This window comes from Physeter macrocephalus, chromosome 9, assembly GCF_002837175.3.
Source record: "Physeter macrocephalus isolate SW-GA chromosome 9, ASM283717v5, whole genome shotgun sequence".
Classification (NCBI taxonomy): Eukaryota; Metazoa; Chordata; class Mammalia; order Artiodactyla; family Physeteridae; genus Physeter; species Physeter macrocephalus.
Genome location: NC_041222.1, coordinates 101,467,528 through 101,488,970, shown reverse-complemented (window position 1 = coordinate 101,488,970; position 21,443 = coordinate 101,467,528). Strand labels below are relative to the sequence as shown.

The 21,443-nt window shown below is 34.9% G+C and overlaps 1 protein-coding gene across 2 annotated transcripts in view; it reads right to left on the bottom strand.

Annotated features, from left to right (window-relative positions):
* Positions 1 to 20,008: 20,008 nt before the first annotated feature.
* Positions 20,009 to 21,443, bottom strand: part of GLRA3 (glycine receptor alpha 3) — a 172,517-nt gene continuing 171,082 nt past the window's right edge. For both annotated transcript variants that reach the window (XM_024130871.1, XM_024130872.1), the window contains one exon: positions 20,009 to 20,287. In XM_024130871.1, coding sequence (XP_023986639.1) covers positions 20,009 to 20,287 — 279 coding nt within the window. The remainder of the gene's footprint in view (positions 20,288 to 21,443) is intronic.

Below are 21,443 nucleotides of genomic sequence, written 5' to 3'. Positions count from 1 at the left end.
AAGGATTTGGGTGGAAGAGGTCGCTGTCCCAAAAGAAGTAAAAATTTCCCAGAAGAACAGCAAGTTTCATCAGCTTTCCTGACCAATGAAAAAGTTAATAGATTTTCAAGTGGATGAAGCATTTTTTTCTTTCCAGTCATAGAATTTGAGTGGAGGGCTTCCCTGGTGGCGCAGTGGTTAAGAATCCACCTGCCAATTCAGGGGACACGCGTTCGAGCCCTGGTCCGGGAAGATCCCACATGCCGCGGAGCAACAAAGCCCGTGTGCCACAACTACTGAGCCTGCGCTCTACAGCCCGCGAGCCACAACTACTGAGCCTGTGTGCCACAACTGCTGAAGCCCGCACGCCTAGAGCCCATGCTCCACAACAAGAGAAGCCACCGCCATGAGAAGCCCGCGCACCGCAAGGAAGAATAGCCCCCACTCGCCGCAACTAGAGAAAGCCCACGCACAGCAACAGAGACCCAACGCAGCCAAAAATAAATAAAATAAATTTATTTTTAAAAAAAAGAATTTGAGTGGAATTGCTGGTTGTGTTTCTTGAGTTCCGCTCTGGTTTCTCTTCATGAAACATCCGAGAGCAATAACTATGTTCAAAGTCTCAAATTAATTTATTCCATTTTTTTGTCTGTTGTCTTAATTCTTTGTTCTAAGCATATCTTTCTTAGTTGGCTTTAGCATCTGTTTTCATGGAAACTTTTATTTTCTCACTGAATGTCCTGTACACTTAGAATCTTCCGTCATTTCTTTGTTCTGCTTTTTCTGATTTTGGATATTATACCGGAACAGATACATGGAACAAATTTCTCACAGAAAAAAAATCTTTGTAGCTACCGTAGTCACCATATCATGAGTAGCATGGCAAGAAAGGGCAAGGTGATTAAAAATAAATTAAAAGATTGAATCCAAAAAACTTAAAGTATAAAGTTTATAAATAACCTAAGGTAACCAGTAACCAAGTAATAAGAAGCCTTAATTAATGGGATAAAATTGGATTTACTTTTCTGGACTGATGTTCAAGAGGAAAAATAAATTAAGCATTTATATGTGTGACATGTATACTTCTGTATCTCTCTCTAAGCACAGCAGAAGTTGTATTTGGAATAACTGCTTTTCAATATTTAAATTCTCATATTTTCAAACAACATAATTTTACTTTCTTACTATATTATACTTACTACAGGAGAAAAGTAAATTACCAAGTTTTGAAAAATTTTTCAGTAGCAGTACTCAAATTGAATGGGTCCTTACATTAATACTCAATTTAAAAAAGTCAAATAACAAGAACATTCATCCTCCAAGCATATAGATTGATTACAATTTAACTATGACGTGGATATAGAATACTTGCTTAGTAAATTATGTAATAATTTTAATACATGACAATCATATGTCACTGCCTTAGAATGGCCATATCAAGTAGCAGTGGGTATATTTACATCATGGACAAAGTCTAGTACATCCCCAGGATTCAAAAAATATGTTTTTAAAAAGTTGAAATATTATTACAATCTTGTAGTTTGACTAATAATGCAGATATGACTCAATCCGAAAGAACCTGAGGAGCTTGATGACTGAATTATGTCCAGATCACAACTGGGAAGACATGTGAGATCCACAGTGTCTTAGATTGTCGTCTTCTCAACTAAAAGGCTCCGTTTAACAAGGAAAATAAAACAGAACACAATTTTCAAAAATATGAGGAGGTTAAGAATCAACTATTACGGCAGATCTTACCTTTTGAAGACATCACACCCATATTGAATGCCTTTCTGAAATGTGTGCTCAGTTGAATCAAATTTTGAGCTGCAATTTTTAGAGTCTTGTTAACTGAATTGACTGACCTTTTTAGCCCAAACAGTTGAGCCATGTTTGCTTGTAGATGGCCTTTTTACCAGCTCTTCTTGGACTGTAAAGTGCTCTGTACTATGTGGTCTCAGCAATTCTGTTCATTGTATTTCTAAATGCTCTTAACAAAAAAATCAACAAGAACTGTTATATTCATACAATGGACTATCATTCTGCCATAACAAGGAGTAAAATGTGGATTCAAGCTACAACATGATGAGCATGAGAAAAGCCAGATACCAAAGGTCAGATATTGTAAGATTTAATTTATACGAAATGTTTAGAAGAGGCAAATCTATAGAGATAGGTCAGTGGTTGCCGACAGGTAGGGGAGGGGTATAGGGGGAATGGGGGAGTGACTGGTAACAGGTATGGGATTTCTTTTCAGGGCAATGAAATGTTCTGGAATTAGATACTGATGGTGGTGACATAACCATGAATATACTAAAAGCCACTGAATTGTACTGTTTAATTTGTGGTATGTGAATGATATTTCAATTCAAATTTATAAAAATTAGCTAGATCTTTAAGTCTTCACGTTTTGACTATTAAGCATTGATTAATTCAAAGTGTATTTTTAGCCTGTTTTGCAATTTATTCTTAAAAATGTATTTTTCTTAAAGGTAAATATGTGATGTGATGGATGTGTTAATTAACTCGATTGTGGAAATCCTTTCACAATGTATATATGTATCAAATCATCATGTTGTACACTTTTTATACTTCAATAAAGCTGGGGGTGAGGGAAGAATCTAGTAAGACAAAAGAAAAAAGAAAGGCTTAGAAAACTGGAGCTGGAGAATGGAGGATTGGGAAAATATAGATACATGAACAGTAAATAACCTGGTGAAAAGTAATATAAAGGAAATGGGAAGATTATGCGGGGATTTCTTCTATGCTTCTAAAATGCCATCTTAGTTATTAGAGCGTAGGTGTCTTTTATTTTCTCATATTAAAACTTCTCTGCTCAAATCAGAAACATCCAGGGCACTGATTTCACTTTGCTGTACACCTGAAACGAACACAACATTGTAAATCAACTGTATGCCAATAAAAATTTTTAAATACATGAAGGAGGACAGCAAAAACAAACAGACAAAAAAAGAGTATGTTTTTCTTGTGCTGATCGTAGTACTAAAGTGGTGTGAATTGTAAACCCTTTAATTAGGCTATAATTGATGTATTCTGAGGAAAAACTGAACTTGAGACACACCCCAGGAATGATACCGGTGGTAGTTTTGGGTTATGATGACCTGTTTCAGTAAGTGCTATTAATGATGTGATGTATGGTTAATGATTTGATGTATGTTCATGTGCAAAATAAAATAGAAGTGCTATATTGAAGTGACCATGGTGGGAGTTTTAGTAGACCAATGTATGCCATAGCTGGACTTAGTTTATGTCCCATGTCTATGGAAATACTACTCCACATTCTGCAGTTGGCTCTGCTTGAAGGATCTGCATATGTACAAGAGGGGATCAGCAAAGGAACAGCCAACCCTTGACATTTGATGCTATTTCCACAAGTTTTTACCTAGTCCCATTTTATTTTGGCGACACAACTGGTGAATAATGGGATAAGTCCTCCTAAATGGATGTTTCATTCCTCTTAAAACTACTCCTGGTGGATGTAATCATTTATAAACCACTCCTTATACTTATACTGTACATATAAGTGGTTGCATCTCACCAATGACGCTGTTTATCATTTAGTACACTTTTGGGTTTCTGCCCTTTCCCAAATGAAACCATAATGTTTTATGAATTTGTCTTGGATAGGACAAGTAAGCATTTTGCTATTTATATGGTGCCTTTCCGGGAGCCTCCAAATGAATGTTATTCTTACAGTCTCCTCAAGGTTTTCTTATACACAGATTGCATGTTCTATCTTTACTGTCTCTATACTAGATGACTCTCTTATCTCGACCACAACTAATGAAACCAGAAATGGTTACCTAAACCAAACTAGGTCGAGGTAATAAAGTGGGTGACAAATTAAGACCTAACAGTGATGCAAAACTCTGGCCGCCGGAAGCAGACTATATTGGAATGTGAAGGGGTGGACCAATTAAACTTCTTGCTTTTGGGGTGGTTTAACTAGGGGACCTACTGAGGAGGTTGGTAGTTGGTAATGGTAACTAGGAGACCAAATGAGGAAGTTAGTAGTTGGTAATGTGAGCAGAAACTGAAAAGCAGTGTGGAGATATGACAAGTCTGGAGCAGCTATTATACATGGAGGAAAAGAGGGGAGACTCAGTCGTTATTCATGGGGGGAGTTGAAGTAAAACTGGAGTATGTTTGAAACTCGGAGCCTTGGAATAAGTGAGCCACCGAGAGTAGGAAGCAGCGTGTGCCTGCCATTGAGGGTGTGACCTGGTAGTGACATACGGCCTGTGTTCTGCTGTGTGTTTTGGATGGCTTCTCAAGGTCTAGGAACGCTGGCTTTGCCGTGCCTCATCACTATCTATTCCACAGATACTTATCAACTGCTCTATGCCAAGTGCATATTCATTCATGAACAGGCGAGCTCTCACCCCTGTGGAGTTTATATTCCAGCAGCCAAGATTATTTTCATTATTTTCTCCATATCTTTATAATAAACCTTTATCACCTGAATTAATGCAAGTGTGCCTTTTTCCCTTGTAGTCTGAAAGAGTCTAATAAAAATGCTATCTCTTTCTATTTCATTTTCACAGGCATCATTTTAAAGTGTTTTTTTTTTTACAAATATTAATGCATTAAACTTTCTTGATAATTTTAAAAGTATCTAAATTTTACAGAAGAGGCAATGAAGGGGAAAACAAGGTTTAAAGTTTTCACCTAAAACAAGGTTTAAATTTTTCTCCTAGAGGCTTCCCTGGTGGCTCAGTGGTTAAGAATCCGCCTGCCGATGCAGGGGACAACCGGTTCACGCCCTGGTCCGGGAAGATCCCACATGCCGCGGGTCAACTAAGCCCACATGCCACAACTACCGCTGAAAAAGTTTTCCATGGGATTCTCAACTTCGCTACATGGTAAATCTCTACTGGTTCAGGTACAGTATATTTTGCCTCTTCTTTAGATAATTCTATTCTGTGGAATTGTGTCAAATGGTTGAAAACATGCAGATGCTTGAAATGATTACACAGCACCGGTTGACCTCACTCTTGACTCCGCAATTTACAGAAGAGCTGACACTGAACACAGACTGTTATGTTCACACTAAATTACTTACAAACATATTTTGAATATCATCTCTCTTCTCATTTTTCTTTCAATTTATTGAATTTTGGTGTCATTCACCAAGATCCCCAAATCTGCCACAGATGTTTTTGATATATACCTAGGAGCCCCAGTGGAGCAACGTTTGTTGAAATTCAGAGTTGAACACATCCCCTTGAAATTCACTAGCGCAAAAGGCTTAAAATGTTTGAAATGCTGCAGGTGGCTTTCAGATTTATTCCCTGAGGCATGTACCTGTTACCAAGGAAACCTCTGGCAAATATTAGTAAATGCGGGGCTCACTTGCTTTTGCACATGTCCCCCGGTTTGTGTCTGCCCCAAGCCCGTCCTGCAGAGTGTTCCTGGCAGTTTGCATCCTGTTATATTTATAAATATATTTATAAATTTGGATTGGTGCTTGTATATAGTCAGAATATTTATATTTAATTTTTTAAAGGAAATTATTAAGGAAGCTAGGCTAGGAGCATTCTGACAATTCATTACATGCTTCAGTTTCTATAATAACCAACATTTGGTACTTTGTTTTAGTTCATTAATTTATTTATAAAACAATCATATATTGATTGATCACTTACTAGTAAGTGCTTGATGTTGAGGTTACAGAAATAACCTATGGTCCCTAAAGAATGCAATTCTAACAGGGACGTGTAAAGAGAGGAATTATAGTCACGTGGTGTTAGACATATGAATTGGGGAGAACATGTGTGTGTTCTATTGATCCTGATCCTCATTACAACTCCATCAACAGATTGTAAAAAATAGTAGTCTTGTTATATCTGAGGAATAGCTTGCTCATGGTTTCATGCATGGAATGACACTAGGATTAGGAAAAGGTGTAGGGAAACACATCTAATACTAGGTGGAAGGCTGTGGTTTTCAGCATTTATACCAAAGGCAAATCCACATAGTTTTGCCCTCGAGCACTCTTTTTTCACACCCATTTGTGTTTTTTTTTTTTTTTTTTCCACTAGAGAAGACTAGAGAAAATTAATCTGGCTCAGAGGTGGCTGGACTACTGCTTGGCCACCCCCAAGGTTTAGGTTGCTTTTACGTGGACCAGTGATCTCATTCTTGTGGTACCTATTGAGCAGGACCCTGAACCTTCTTACTCTCCCCTAAATTCTAATAGCTGATGATGACGTAGGCAGGTATAAATATCGAAGAGGCACACAACTTATTTTGAAACATTTCAATGAAACTCAACCTGACTTTATTGTAATGGTTTGTAACTTGCCAGAAGGAGTCATATAAAAAATATTTTAGGGACTTCCCTGGTGGCGCAGTGGTTAAGAATCCGCCTGACAATGAGGGGGACACAGGTTCGAGCCCTGGTCCGGGAAGATCCCGCATGTCGCGGAGCAACTAAGCCCGTGTGCCACAACTACTGAGCCTGCGCTCTGGAGCCTGCGAGCCACAACTACTGAAGCCCACGCACCGCAACGAAGAGTAGCCCCCACTCACCGCAACTAGAAAAGCTCGCGCGCAGCAGTGAAGACCCAACACAGCCAAAAATAAATAATAAATAAAATAAATAAATTTTAAAAATATTATAGTCATTGAAAATTCAATAAAAATTGATTTATTTAAACCATGACTATGGTTTGATTTATGTGCTTGCTTTTCAGGTTTTGAAAATGGCAGCTAAGCAGAGTTTATAAACTGCAACAATATCTTAAGGAAATTTTATTAATAAATGCACAGAAAGTGAGAGCAAACTCATACTTTCAACCTTACACTGACCATTAAACAAGCAATAAAAATGTCATAGATTTATTGAAGAATAAATACATACTTAAAGAAAGACATAAGGGTGAATAATAAAAAGCACAGAGACACCCAAATTAACTTTCAAACACTAGTTCAATTCAAATAATTTCATGTTTGCTTTCTTCCTCCAATGCATGCTTCTATATGTTACAATTTTAGCAGATTTAGCAGAGTATTTCAAGGCTGCTGTCAATTCCTATGTTTTTAAATTAGTCCGAAATTGGAGTAGATTATCTGTAATTTTGCTTCTTAAATTATAATTTTAGCATGTACAGTAGTGGTTGATTTACAATATATTTTATTTTTCTTTAGGATGTCATAGATAGAGCAGAGATGAATAAAGAAATTTTATCTAAATGCTTGTCAAACCCAGGGATTCATGCATGAGATGAATGTTTTTAATGTCTAATTAAAATAGTTCTTTTAATTATTAAATAGAAATTGAAATTAGAAATGAAATTTATCCACGTATTGAAAGCCAGAAATAAATAGTAAAAGGAAACATCTGAATTAACAAAGTTTTGTTTTTGTGGTTTAAGGAACAATTTAGGACACTATTGCTATTTTGAAAGTATAGATTTCTTTTTTTTTTTTTTGCTGTACGCGGGCCTCTCACTGCTGTGGCCTCTCCGGTCGCGGAGCACAGGCTCCGGACGTGCAGGCTCAGCGGCCATGGCTCACGGGCCCAGCCGCTCCGCGGCATGTGGGATCTTCCCGGACCGTGGCACGAACCCGTGTCCCCTGCATCGGCAGGCGGACTCTCAACCACTGCGCCACCAGGGAAGCCCGAAAGTACAGATTTTAAATCATACATTGAAACAGGCAAATAACATGACTGATGGTTGGACTAAAACTTGGTCATCTCAAGACATATTTTAATTTTCCATAGATCATACCTCTTAAATATTTGTGGGGTTACATCTTCTACAGTATGAGTGGCCAGTTCACCCAGTCAGAGAAATTAAACCGGTCATGTCAGTGTTTTAAGATGGAGGTTCTTCGTATGCTGGGATGATGGAGAGACAGAGTAAGAATCTTTGTCTTCTCTCCTTTCCTTTTCTGTCTCTACATGTAGCATTTCCAACCTTTTGGGATCCAGTCGGTTGTGGAAGAGTAAGCTGACATGAAATGAAGCACAGAGAAATGGAACATGACTGCTGGGATGTAGATGATGATGACAGCCCTGCGTATGTTTTCTCGCTTTCAGAATTAGTATATATCCTCAGCAGTGCCCACTCTGTATGTACACTTCTTAAATTAGCTCAGGAGCAACTGCATGGCTCCCAGCAAGAATCCCTGATGAAATTGGAATGGAATTAGAAACCAAAATGGGCACCATGGCAGCTTTCCCTCTATAACACTGAAATTTCTCTTCTGTTTCTCTTTCTTATTTGTTACTTATTTTAACTTTATATTTCTTTCATGATATAGTTTTCTCAAACTTTATAGTGAAATTGTCACTCTAGAAAGATGTTAATATTTTTCTTAGAACTTCTGATCCCAGCAAACCAGGGCCCTCTTACCTCAATCAAGATCAAGAACAGGGCCCACCTGAGAGGGCAGACCTGCAGTCCGAAGCATGGGGTAAAATTGCCTGTATCTTTAGGCTCCATTTCATCACTAGAAAAATGAGGGTTTTGGGTAGGTCATCCCTCAAAACTCTGTTTAATAAAGCTGTTAAAGAGTAGGATTATACTGACGTGTATAATTTGTTTTCACTTTAATACACTCTTGTATTCCAGAAATATTGCCCTAAATCATCAGTGAAATGACATTTAAAATTCCCAAACCAATGGGAGGGAGCCATCTTGTGGTTTAGGCCCAGTGCAGCTTACATTTAGAAGAGAAAAGAATGTGAAACCTTTGAAAATATAATATATAACAAATATAATATTATATATAACATTATATATAATATAATAAATATAATAATAAATGATAGATAGTTTACGAATGTGATCTAAAGTCTTAACTTACAGGTAATTTTCAAAATCCCTTCAATTCTGGGTATGAGTAATTGTTCTTTAGACAATTCTGGGAACTTGTTTGAAACTAAGGGTATATAGCACATACCATGTTGTGATTTATTTTCTTATTTAATGAAGATATTTCAGTAGGTACTGAGTTAGTAGTTGTAAGGCTTACTGAAGATGCCAAAGGGGTTTGGCCCATCTCACTTAGGAAATAATGCAGAAGACAGAATAATGATATGAAAAAGACAATTGCATATTACCTTTATATTCTGTAATTACTTTTCTGAGTCATAAGAATCAAACATGTTGATCAATTAGAGAGTTAAACATGCCGATAATGGCATGTGAGATCGCCATATTTTGTCGCTTAATAATACAATATATAACACATACTAAAAGATATGCATGTTTAGCATAAATAACACCAATGTAGCAGTTAATAAAAATATGATAATAATATTAAATACTATCACATTACTATTACTTTTTAAAGTTTCCTTTTAGAAACTAATTTATATTGTCTGTTAGGTAAATAAGTCATATGAACATATTTTCCCTAGGTGCATTTCTTTATATAAATAAAACAACTTTTTTCATTTATCCCTATCCCAATATTTTCAGTAGTTAAATTTCACAGAAAATATGAAAAAAGATATTTCTAACATAACCAATTCAGCATCAGTAAATGAGTTCTGACTTTTCAGATTCAAAGTAAATTACAGAGAATATATTATTTCCATTTATTTCTCATTCTTCCTCTTTTTCATTTAACATGGATAAAAACTGAATCAATAACCTGAATTGCAAAAATATTTTAACTTGCTATATGCAACACATCAATTTAAATTCCATAATTTTAGAAAAGGTTGAGTCTTGTATAGAGATTAATGATTGCTCAGAAATGGTACTCACATAAAGTGTGCATAAAATAAGCCTCTTGTCCATGACACATGGTTCCTGCAGATGTTCTTTTCTTCTTTGCTTTGCTTCTGAAGGTGTAGGAAGCTTTCCTGTTTGCCGCCCCTTGCAGGAGGGACTCAGAAAGATTTGTTGATGGTAATGATGGGAACACAGGAAGCGCCCAGAGAAAATATTATCCCCAGGTAGACTTCTGGTGCCCATTCTGGTGTTTATTAAATACAGTTTAACAGATTAAAACTATATTTCTTTCAATGGGTTTAATAATCCATTATCAACCTTCTATCAGCAACTTTCTGGTAACTAAAAAAAAATAAATCTATGCTTTTGGATTTTCTACTCTGTTTCAAATAATTTGGAAATTTGAAAAAATCCACTTTGTTTCCTATTTATATTTCATTCCATGTTTTTTTGGTTAGTCACTTAGGAAATACAAGGCTACACTTTGAATGATCTTGCATAGAACAAGTATTTCAAGCTAGGTCAATCTGTATGAAATTACTTTTTGGAAGAAATGTAACTGTTTCAAAAAAGACCCTGTAAGTCTAGAAATACAATTATTTCTGTAACTAGTTATTTCGAAGTCTTTTTATTTATTTATGTATTTATGTATGTATGTATTTATTCCGAAGAAAATTGAATCTAACATCGTCTCAAAAGATTGAAAAAATGATTTTTTATGGATGACTTAAACACAGGGACCCACTTGGAAGACCAGGAGCCATTAGGTTACACAAGAAGATGTTGTCATTTGATTTCTAACTAGGATTCATTGTTTGGAGAACAAGTCTTCAGACCCTCTTGCCTCATGTCACAGCAGTGATGATGAGTGAGCCCAGCCTCATTTCCAGTGTCCTGAGTGGGCTTTTTGGAGCAACACACTGTTGGGTAAAGACCACCTACTGAGATAACTTGATAAGACAACACATGGGGTCAAATATATATTATATAGGGAAAGAGAAAAGCAAAATAGCTACATATTTATAGTATACCATAGTGCAGTAACTATGGTCAAATTCCAATTTAAGTTTTCCACGAATGGGTAATTAACAATGTAAATTGTACAAACTTATAAACAAGGAATATATACGTAGAATATAAGTTTATCAAGGAAGAAAGCAACAGACAGCAAGAGTAAATTGGGATAAAATACCTAGAGAAAAACAACTAATTTAGTGGTATTGAAATGGTGAGAATAATGAAAATATTTTAAACCATGAAAATAAACTTTGATTTTTTTTAAGTTATAGTTTACCAATAAGTTATGCACATTATGCTTATTCACATACATTTTGGTTAAGTATCTTTCACCTGTCGATACCTCTAGCACTTGTACTTGTAGATGACCTTGCTTGAGTCTAGGGCAGCATTTCAGTCTAGAGTTTCCACTGACATTATGGGATGAACCATTCAAGTGCAAATTAAGAAGCTAGTGAAGTCCAGCTCATCAAGGAAAACACAGTGCCAATTTAGCAAGGAATTTCCAATCAATTTTCCTGAACCTTGTGCAGCCAATAAATACATAAAGACATATAAATTATAGGTACTCCAAAAATGAGAAGGAAGTTATCATAGACCATACTGCAATATTTTCTTAAATTTCCTATACATTAATTTTTCTCTTATTTCTTTATCAACTATTGTACCATCACTAAACTCCAGCCTAATTGTGTAAAGTAACAAAAAAAAAGCATACCTAAATTCTAAAAAACAAAACAAAAAGACCAACATTCCATTTTGAAGTGGTCTCTATGGGCAAGTTAAATAAAAGTGGTTTATTCAATAAATAGATTTTAAGGAAAAGACTTCCAAGCAAACAAAAATTATAAAGAATGTCAAATCATTTTTCTACATAGTAACATCTTCTCTCATTCTATTCTGAGTTGAAAAGTTCCATTCACCTTACTGTACTTTTCCTATAATGGAATGTGTATGTTAAGGCTTCTCTGAATGATATATCACTGGGTTTGTAATCTCAGTATAACCCTTTCCATCAGAACATAAATGTATGACCTTTGTCAGGAAAACAACATGACCCCCTGATAAAATTTGATAAAATGGGACAAAAGAATTATCCATACTCTTAAAAGTGTTAATTTTTATTGTTTTTGATCAAATAATCTGCAGTTACATGATAAATACCGTATACTATACATGAGTTAATGACTCTGGCTTGAGAATTTGTCACTTGCAGAATTGAACTAAAGGTAATACAGAGAGAAACAAGTTGATAAAACCATGCATACAATTTTAAATATATTTTCAGCATAGTTTCCTGAAAAATATGACATCATCTGGACAGGAAGACAGACAGACATCAAACTCAGGAAGACGTGTTTTAAATCTACAGAAAAATAATTAACACCATAGAATAGCAATACTTTTTTTGGTAGTCTTTTAAACATCTTGACTCACTAATAATAAATCCCTGTATACGACATTACCATAGTACATTGAAAATATATGGCACATTTTCTTTTCATTTTGTTTTCCACAGCAGGTTATATAATATTCACAGAAGGGCAGGCTACTTCTCTCTATTTTTCCCCAATATCATCATCTATCATACATTAAAATACAAACTGAAGGAAAAGCCATTGCATAATTCATAGAGATGGAAGTGAAGGCATGCAAAATTATTCAGGCACGTTCAATACAGTCTCATGCCCGAATCCTTTCCTGGCCTTTGACCCACAGCTTCTTCCTCTTTGTTTACATTACAAGCCAGATTGGATAATGAGTCTGTAGAGGGGTTGCCGGAAGGCACCTTGGCTAAAACCACCGCAGAGAAAAACCATCTATTAAAATAAAACAACTTAAATCACTATATTTTTATTATAGCTTTACTCTAAAAATATCATGTGTGGCTGATAGTTCTTTAATTCATATTACTTTGTAGGTTTTTAAAAAATAATATATTCATATCATGAAATAGATTGTTAAAGACTTAATTTGAAATTATTGTGTCATTATAGGAAGACATTTAAAGTTACTGAATGACAGTCTCTAGGTCCATCCACATCTCTACAAATGACCCAATTTCGTTCCTTTTTATGGCTGAGTAATACAGAGTGAAGTAGGTCAGAAAGAGAAAAACAAATATTGTATATTAACACATATATGTGGAATCTAGAAAAATGGTACAGATGAACCGATTTGCAAGGTAGAAGTAGGGACACAGATGTAGAGAGCAAAAGTATGGACACCATGGGGGGGGGAAATCGGGGGAGGGAGAGTGGTGGTGAGATGAACTGGGAGATTGAGATTGACATATATACACTAACATGTATAAAATAGATAGCTAATAAGAACCTGCTATATAAAAAATAATAAAATAAAATTTAAAAAAGAAAAAAATAAAGTTACTGCAAATGATTTACATAAACATTTTTATTAATTTCTACTTATCGACATAGACAATTTTATATTTCATTATTTTATGAACCTGAAAACATCTCATCACTGTTTAACACAATGTGTATTGATGAGTGGCTTAAATGAGAATAAAGCCAATGATCTGGGATTGAAAAAGTGTATTGATGGAGCCTGCACCCGGGCAGCAGATATGAAAAAACACACAATGAGCTGTCCTTAAGGGAATGGAGGAGACTTAGTTGGAATTTAATAAGTAAAAGTCATTTCTTGATGAAGATAAACTTTTTTTTAAAATCACTTAAAGCTGTGTCACAGCAGAAGAGGTTGGCTTCAGAATAATGAGCTACCTGTTGCTCTGAGAGTTTGAGGAGAATGTGGATAATTCTGTATCAGGAATGTACCAGGGATGGTGAAGATTCTGACATTAGAAGGGAAGCTGAACTGAAACAGCTCAAAGGTTTATTTTTAATTTTAAGGACATAAAAGAGAAATAGTTAAAATGAATTTGAAGAAAGAAAAGATTAAAAAGCTTTCAGTGTTAAATCAAGTATTATTAGAAGAATAGGTCTGTGTATGTTTATGTCAATTGTTCTCACTTGTGGAACTTTATCAATAATCCAGAATGTCATGCTTACTCTGAACATACCTTATTCACTTTTCACCCAGAAAAGTGCCAGGTACCTAGAAGGTGCTTAAGGAATAGTTGTTGAATAACTGATTGAATTAAAATCTCTTATGCTGAACACCAGTATGTATACATGTTTAAAAATGTGTGTAAGGGGGCTTCCCTGGTGGCGCAGTGGTTGAGAGTCCGCCTGCCGATGCAGGGGACGCGGGTTCGTGCCCCGGTCCGGGAGGATCCCATGTGCCGCGGAGCGGCTGGGCCCGTGAGCCGTGGCCGCTGAGCCTGCGCGTCCGGAGCCTGTGCTACGCAGCGGGAGAGGCCACAACGGTGAGAGGCCCGCGTACCGCAAAAAAAAAAAAAAAAAAAAAATGTGTGTAAGGGATCCTGATGTACAGGTAGGAATCAGAATCACTATTTTTTAAAATACTACTCCACCACCTTTAAAATTCTCTTGTTTATGTGTGAACCATAAAAAATACTGAGAAAACTGCCTGTTAAGACACTGTGAAATCATCCAATAATACTAATTATTACTGATTGTCTTTTGGAAGCACTGTTTGACAAATATTTAGTCATTCTTCAAAGACAGTCTGAGCAGTGTTTTAGAATTCTATAATTAATAGTTGGAGAAAAATTTGATCCACATAACTTTGTTCATGTGCTGTTGCAACAAAGTATTATGGTTTCATAAATAAGGGATGGCCAAATCAAATGACTGCACAGCTCATATTTCCCACCAGGAATCACTGATATTGCAAAACACATCACAGGATTATGGACATTTGCCCAGAAAAGTTGACTTCCTTTGCATTTCCAATTTGAAGAAATTTACCCCATGAACAATATATAATGAGAAGTGTGTGTGCATGTGTGTGTATGTGTGTGTGCGTGTGTGTGTGTGTGTATGTGTAAGAGAGGGAAAAGGAAAGAGATGAAGGCAACATAAAAAAGGTAGAAGAAAAAATGAGTAAGAAGATCCTAGCAACTGGCTCAGGACTCTCTGTCTTTTGGGCTGGTTTCTGGTAGAAGCTTCTCCAGAATATTTTCCCTGCCCTAGTTATTTTCAAATCCTAGGGGGCTCTATTTTACGCGTGGGCTCTAAGCATCCTGGTTATGGAAGAATATGCATCACTTTACTTTTTAAGTAATTAGAACAACAGCTGTCTCCCTATGGAAGTTCAGTATATTCTTACAGAGGAACGGGGGCTGGGATAAAAGTTTAAATTTAAAGTTAATTACCTTAACACAATTCCTATGGTGTGCTACGTATTTACTCACAAAGAATTTATATAGCAATGAGAATAAAATGGGATTGTTATATTTTATCACTCTTTGTAGTACATGAACCAGAAAATAAAAATCAATGCATCTGCTGAGGAAGACAGCTCAGGTATTATGGGTGTTTTGTTTGTATTCAATCAAGAGGGAACGTGTGTGTTCATATACACTGTATTTTCTAAAATATTTAATTGAAAACACCTCATTGTCTTACAGCCACAAAGTGTAATTCTTCTTATTAATTATGTAATTATCTTATCATTTTTAGCATCCCTTTAAAATGTCAAAAATGAGTTGACCTCATTTTTTAAGGTCTAAAATATGTCTTGGAAACGAGAGATGGTGACTGTTTGCTTAGCTAAAGGTTGATATTCAATGCTCACTGGGGTGGACATGATTGTTTCTGCACTGCTATGAATGGTCCCAAGCAGAGGATACAGTAAGGAATTACGAAGGCATTGTGCAGAACAATACTTGGTTGCCATTATATTCAAAATTTCAGTCTTTTATAGAATTCTAATCTTCATGGTCATACTTTTCCACTGCCCACTGTTCAGATAGGTTCAGCTAGGGAAAGTGGCCTTGTCAAAAATTTTGGAAAAACTGCACCAGAAAGTCCTTTAACGTTGCTTGAGCAAGTTAGACAATTCTGCATACAGTTTTAAGAAATATTGAAATTTGTCACTTTAATAAATTGTGCAGTTTTTGCCACTAAATTCTTCTCTGAAACGCATATGACACCAGCAAGTTTTCATAGTCTGCCAGAGCTGATGGTGCTAAAATTTCCAATACTGCTATAATAGCGTGTAACTCAGTCCAAAAGCCAAGGCTAGGCAATAAAATAATCGAGTTCAAAAACTGAATACCCAAATGAACAAGCAAATTGTCGTTATCATAATTGTGCTTAAAAGGTAAGTATAATTCAAAAGACAAGCTTGCAATTATAAAGGTGCAAAAACTATTCTCTGAGTCACTAAGACAATTTCCAACTAACCCCCTCAGTGAACTAAGATAATTATAAGTGCATAGACTATATTTCCATTGCTGATATTTGCCTTGGATAGACTGTTAAAATTAAAGTGCCTTGAGGTGGAAACCATACTTATTCTCTTAATGTGTTTCAATCAAGTTCATTACTTTGCAGTCTTCACCTTGTCAGCATGAATGAATACGGACTATATAAAAGTTAGTGCTGTGTCCTAGGAGTGGTCTGCTTTTCTTTACTAGGTCATCATCAACTAGCTGAGAAATACAGATGGTATACCCCGTAAATTTTGAGAGCTTTTGCTATTGTCTATAGTTCAAGGTCTGTGAAATCTATTTTAGAGTCGGACACATGACCTCAAAGATTGTTAATGATTGATTGGTCTAAGAACTGTGGCTTATATTCCTTCTGAGTTTCATTCTGAGAGGGCTCTAAGTGGCTGTCAGGGGACACCTGTGGATGTCAGTATTGCCAGCATCCTACTTTGAATATTGAGAGTATTTTCTATGTTTAATATTGGCAAGTCCCATATTTCCTCCAGTCCATTTCATGGAATGTGTACTTTACAGATGAAAGAAAAATTTAGCTGCCAGTATAACATTCAGTCTTCCAAAGTGACTAGCAGTTGAGGTATATCATGTTAAGAATAGAAAAGTATACTTTTTAAATGGGATGAAAGACATTCAGAAAAAGGAATGTATAGTATGGAGGATACACGTATTATTCTCTTAAAATTATAACCACTTAAGTCGCACAGAGTGCTGAAGTAGTTAACATCTTGCTCTCTTCTATAAAACATGTTGGCTTATTTTCTCACATTTTTCCCTAAAATTTCCAGTATCTCCCGCAAGATCCTGGGAATTTATAAACCCAGTGTATGTTTCTATATTTTAGGGGTATACAGATTTAAAGCATTTATAAATCAAAATTAAAATAAAAATCGTTAGAATATAGCCGTAGAATAGGAGTTGACTGTAGGATAAGATAAGCAGTCATAACAGTCCCTTAAATACAGCAACTGGGAGTGGGATGGGCTCTCCGGGTGAGTCACTGTTATGCAGAAACATCCAGAAAGTATGGAGAAGTTTTAAAGACCCTTGGCTTTCTTGCTTCTACAGTAACTTTCTGGACTCTCTTTTAAATAATAAAGTTCTAGGTCCTCACTGTAGTTGAACTCCAGTTCTAATAGTTGGGAAAGAAAGAGAAGGATGGCACATATATACTAAGGTACAAGGTTTCCTAAAAATTCATATGGAACCATAGATGTCAATGGTTGAGATACATAATTATAAAAAAAGTGAAGTAAACGGCACGTAGAAAAATTAGAAACTTTCTAATGTGACTATTTCAAAATGCTTCAGAATATCCATACTAGAATTCCAGCTTATGTGTGGGTACTCAGGGTACCTGCACACATTTTAATTTTCTCATCGTTAATAGATTTCTGGCTGGTTTAATTTGAAATATTAGGGTTTGACACAGGGCTTATTTAGGCAAATACCATCTCGGGATGTTAATTATAAAGTCGTTTTCCCATTTTAAAGGGTCTATGAGAGTTCATTAGAGGGGACAGATTCCTTTAAACATTTTGGATTCAGCTATATTTGCAATGTCACTGTTGCCATATGAGTGAAATGTCAATGTATTTTCTTAGTGTAGTGAGACAACTATATATACCTAAGCAAAGTATAATCCTTTTGAGATAGGGAGATTTGTACCATACCAACACCCCTGCTGAAAAAGTTGTTGTGTGGCTAGTATTTTTATATTCCAAGTTTCAGGCTTAAAAAAGAGACATTTTTAATATTCTCAAATATGAAAACAAGTGATGTCCATGAATTTCTTTAGGAGCATAGGTCCATTGTATTTGCGTTTGCTTTTGGCATAATTCACTTAATTTAAGCAATGTTGAAGAACTTTAAAAATAAGATGTGTGAAGTACAGAAAAATGTATTTAAGTATTTCAGAGACACATTGAGACAATGTAGTTTATCATTAATTCAAACCGACTAGCTTACCCTCAGAGAACACCAACAGCATATCTTGGTCTAATCTATCTTGAGTACAAGAATATATTTTCATGGTTTTGGTTCATACAATCCCCAATGAAGAAGGACATGTTTAACTCTGGGGTGCACAGTCCTCAAAATAAGTAAAGTACATAGCAATAACTTCTTTCGGTTGTGGCATTTGCATTTAATGCCAAACACTTTTCTTTCCTAATAGTTTTAAATTACTTATAAAGGAGGGTAATTTGGTCTTTTACTAGCAAAAATTGCTAAACATACATTATTTTTTAAAGTTATTTTAAAAAAATACAATTAGATAGACCAAAGTTCAATAACATTGAGACATTTTAGCTTTAAATGGCAGTTCTTACTTTTAGTTTGATAATGGTTAAAGGGCAGTAACTGGTACCATCTATTTCAAGAACTGGCTTTTTTTCCCCTCTTAAATCTGAGTTAATCGTTTTCTTAATGGTTAAACCTTTCTCTATCAGTAATTTGGTACGAGTTTCCATCTAGCGAATCTGACCAGTAATTAAACATTTCTAAAAAGCATTCTAGAGCTTTTTAAAAATACAACTTTAATGATAAAAATAATGCAAAACTAGCAAAACTGGAAAAGAATCAGAGTCTGGTTCAATTTAACCTAGAACTCTATCATATATTTGCACTTAATTACACTGCACGAAATGAGTTAATGCCCCATTGTAGTTGAAATAATTCCATGGGGATGCTGATAAATTTTAAGTAAAAATTTTATTTAGAATTATTCACATCTAGTGGATGGCTTATATATTGAAATCATTAATTCAGAAATATAAAATAATCAATCCTCACTTTGTAGAAATGACTTATTTATATAATTTAGAATTAAAATCTTCCATCTTTACATTTGGAGCTAGGAGTTGGAACCCATATAACTTTGATGGGACAACTGTTCTTATGAAAAAATCTTTCTAAATCCGTATTTGTTTTCAGTAAATTCATTTTTGTCAAAATGTAAATACTATAATCCCATTGAATTTTAAAGTCTCATTCTAAGCGAAAATATAAAAGTCTTACTGAACTTTATTCAATTATATCAAAACGGTAAACATAATTACTTACAGACAATTAAGCAACTATTAAAAATCTAACAAAACAAAGATGCTGGCTTGAACTTTTCAGTGTTTGGCAATAATTAAAATTATTAAAAAAATTAAAAATACACAGCTATAACACTTTTTAAAAACAATAATGTTTTCAGTATACCTACATTCATTCATAGAGATATAAAGTTATGAAAAGTAGATTTTGTATATAATATGATTGCTTAGACCATTAAAAAAATTTCCAAAGAGGGAAATTTAATATTTTAAACAACTAAATTTAGTATCTAAACAACAAAGTTTTTAATATTAATCTTCTAATTTAAATTTTTTATTCCCTAAGTTGGTTCTATAGCATGTGTATGTACAATCTTCTATCATTATTGAGTGAGTTTCCCACTGAATTATCTGATTATTTTTCTATTTTGTAACTACAGTATAAGAAAATATTTTAAAGTCTCAAACTACTGATTTTTTATCTTCAACGTTTCCCCTTTTTCCTTTTCCAAAGTTTTCTGTGCAAATTTTACTTTTGTGATATTTAATATTGAATTAAAAATCAAAGAATTCCAAAGTAGTTTTCACATGTACTACTATGTGATATCATATTAGATACAAACACACTGACAGTAATACTTCCACTTGTATGATTTACTGTGAAAAAACAGATAATCTTAAATTAATATGAAATAGAATCCCTATAATATATATATTTTGTATCCATTAAAGTACTCAACTGCCTCATGACTTTGCATAGCAAATCATAGTAATACCTTTCCATATGCCACATATGACAAATGGTCATCATTTGTACACCACACACACACATACACACACACACACACACACACACACACACACCCCTATGGCAAAAAACCTTCCTTCTGAGTTGACAGTTTGCACACTTGCACACCCCCAGAGACTTAATCTTGTTGCTGATGAATATCCTCATGCCTAAGAATTTTATAGATAACCCAGTAGAAAATATTAAAAATCAAAAAGGCTAATGGGAAGCAGGCTCGGGAGATGGTGTCAATCTTCTTGGCCCGGTCAATGAAGACCTTCCTCATTTCATCCAGGCTCTTTGGCATTACCTGGACAGGATGGTTTGGGCCCTTTGGAGTCACACCGTCTTTTGTTTGCAGACACGGTCCCATTCCATAGGCTGTGAAACTGAATCGGCTTTCCCTTACCTCATCATCCTGTCATAAGAAAAACATTAGAAAGTACTTCAACCCTGAGAAAACCATAATTCAAAAAGAGTCATGTACCAAAATGTTCATTGCAGCACTATTTACAATAGCCAGGACATGGAAGCAACCTAAGTGTCCACTGACAGATGAATGGATAAAGAAGATGTGGCACATTTATACAATGGAATATTACTCAGCCATAAAAAGAAACGAAATTGAGTTATTTGTTGTATAGCTGATTCACTTTGTTATAAAGCAGAAACTAACACACCATTGTAAAGCAATTATACTCCAATAAAGATGTTAAAAAAAAAAAAGAAAGAAAGCACTTTAGTCATGGAATAGGGCATGTATAACAGGCATTTCAGAACCATAACTTAAGCTTTATCATGATAAATGATAACATTATTATAATGAAAAGGTAAAGCATATAAAGGTGAGTTGCTTTTATTTTCTATTCAAGTTTTATTGATTTATCCTGCTGCATCATACAGACGTGTTCATTCAATGAAACACTCAAGTGTTATGTTTTAATGAAAAAATTAAATATTCTGGTATTGTCTACATATTGCTAGAATATCTAAATAAATTGAGCAAGAAAAAAATCTACTTGGATATTATATTATATATGTTCATTTACTAGATTTTTTCCCCATCATGTTTAAATGTGTACATATATGATGTCAAAGGGAAAATAGCATGATCATAGTTTGAATTTTTCTTTTTCATGGAGGCAAACACTTTAATGCTGTTTCCTACAATTTCATGTTACTTCACTGGGAAATACAATCTAGATCGACAACACTGCTTGGTTATTTTTATTCTCACTTGATGTTTTATACTAACCCGTTTGGCATACTATCAGATGGTCAGATATTCTAGTTCATATACTATTACTTTTAAGGTACATTGGTTTAGTTGAAATTATGAAGGATATCTGGCAGAAGTTTCATGTTAAAGAAAATTATAACTTATCATGGTCCTAAAAGTATTGTTATTTTTCTCTAAACTGTTGCAAATTGAAGAGAATTCTCCATGTATATATATGAAAAAAAACAAAATTTAAAGAAAAAATTACTTAATAAAAACATGATAGGGATTCCCTGGCAGCGTAGTGGTTGAGAGTCCGCCTGCCGATGCAGGGGACACGGGTTCGTGCCCCGGT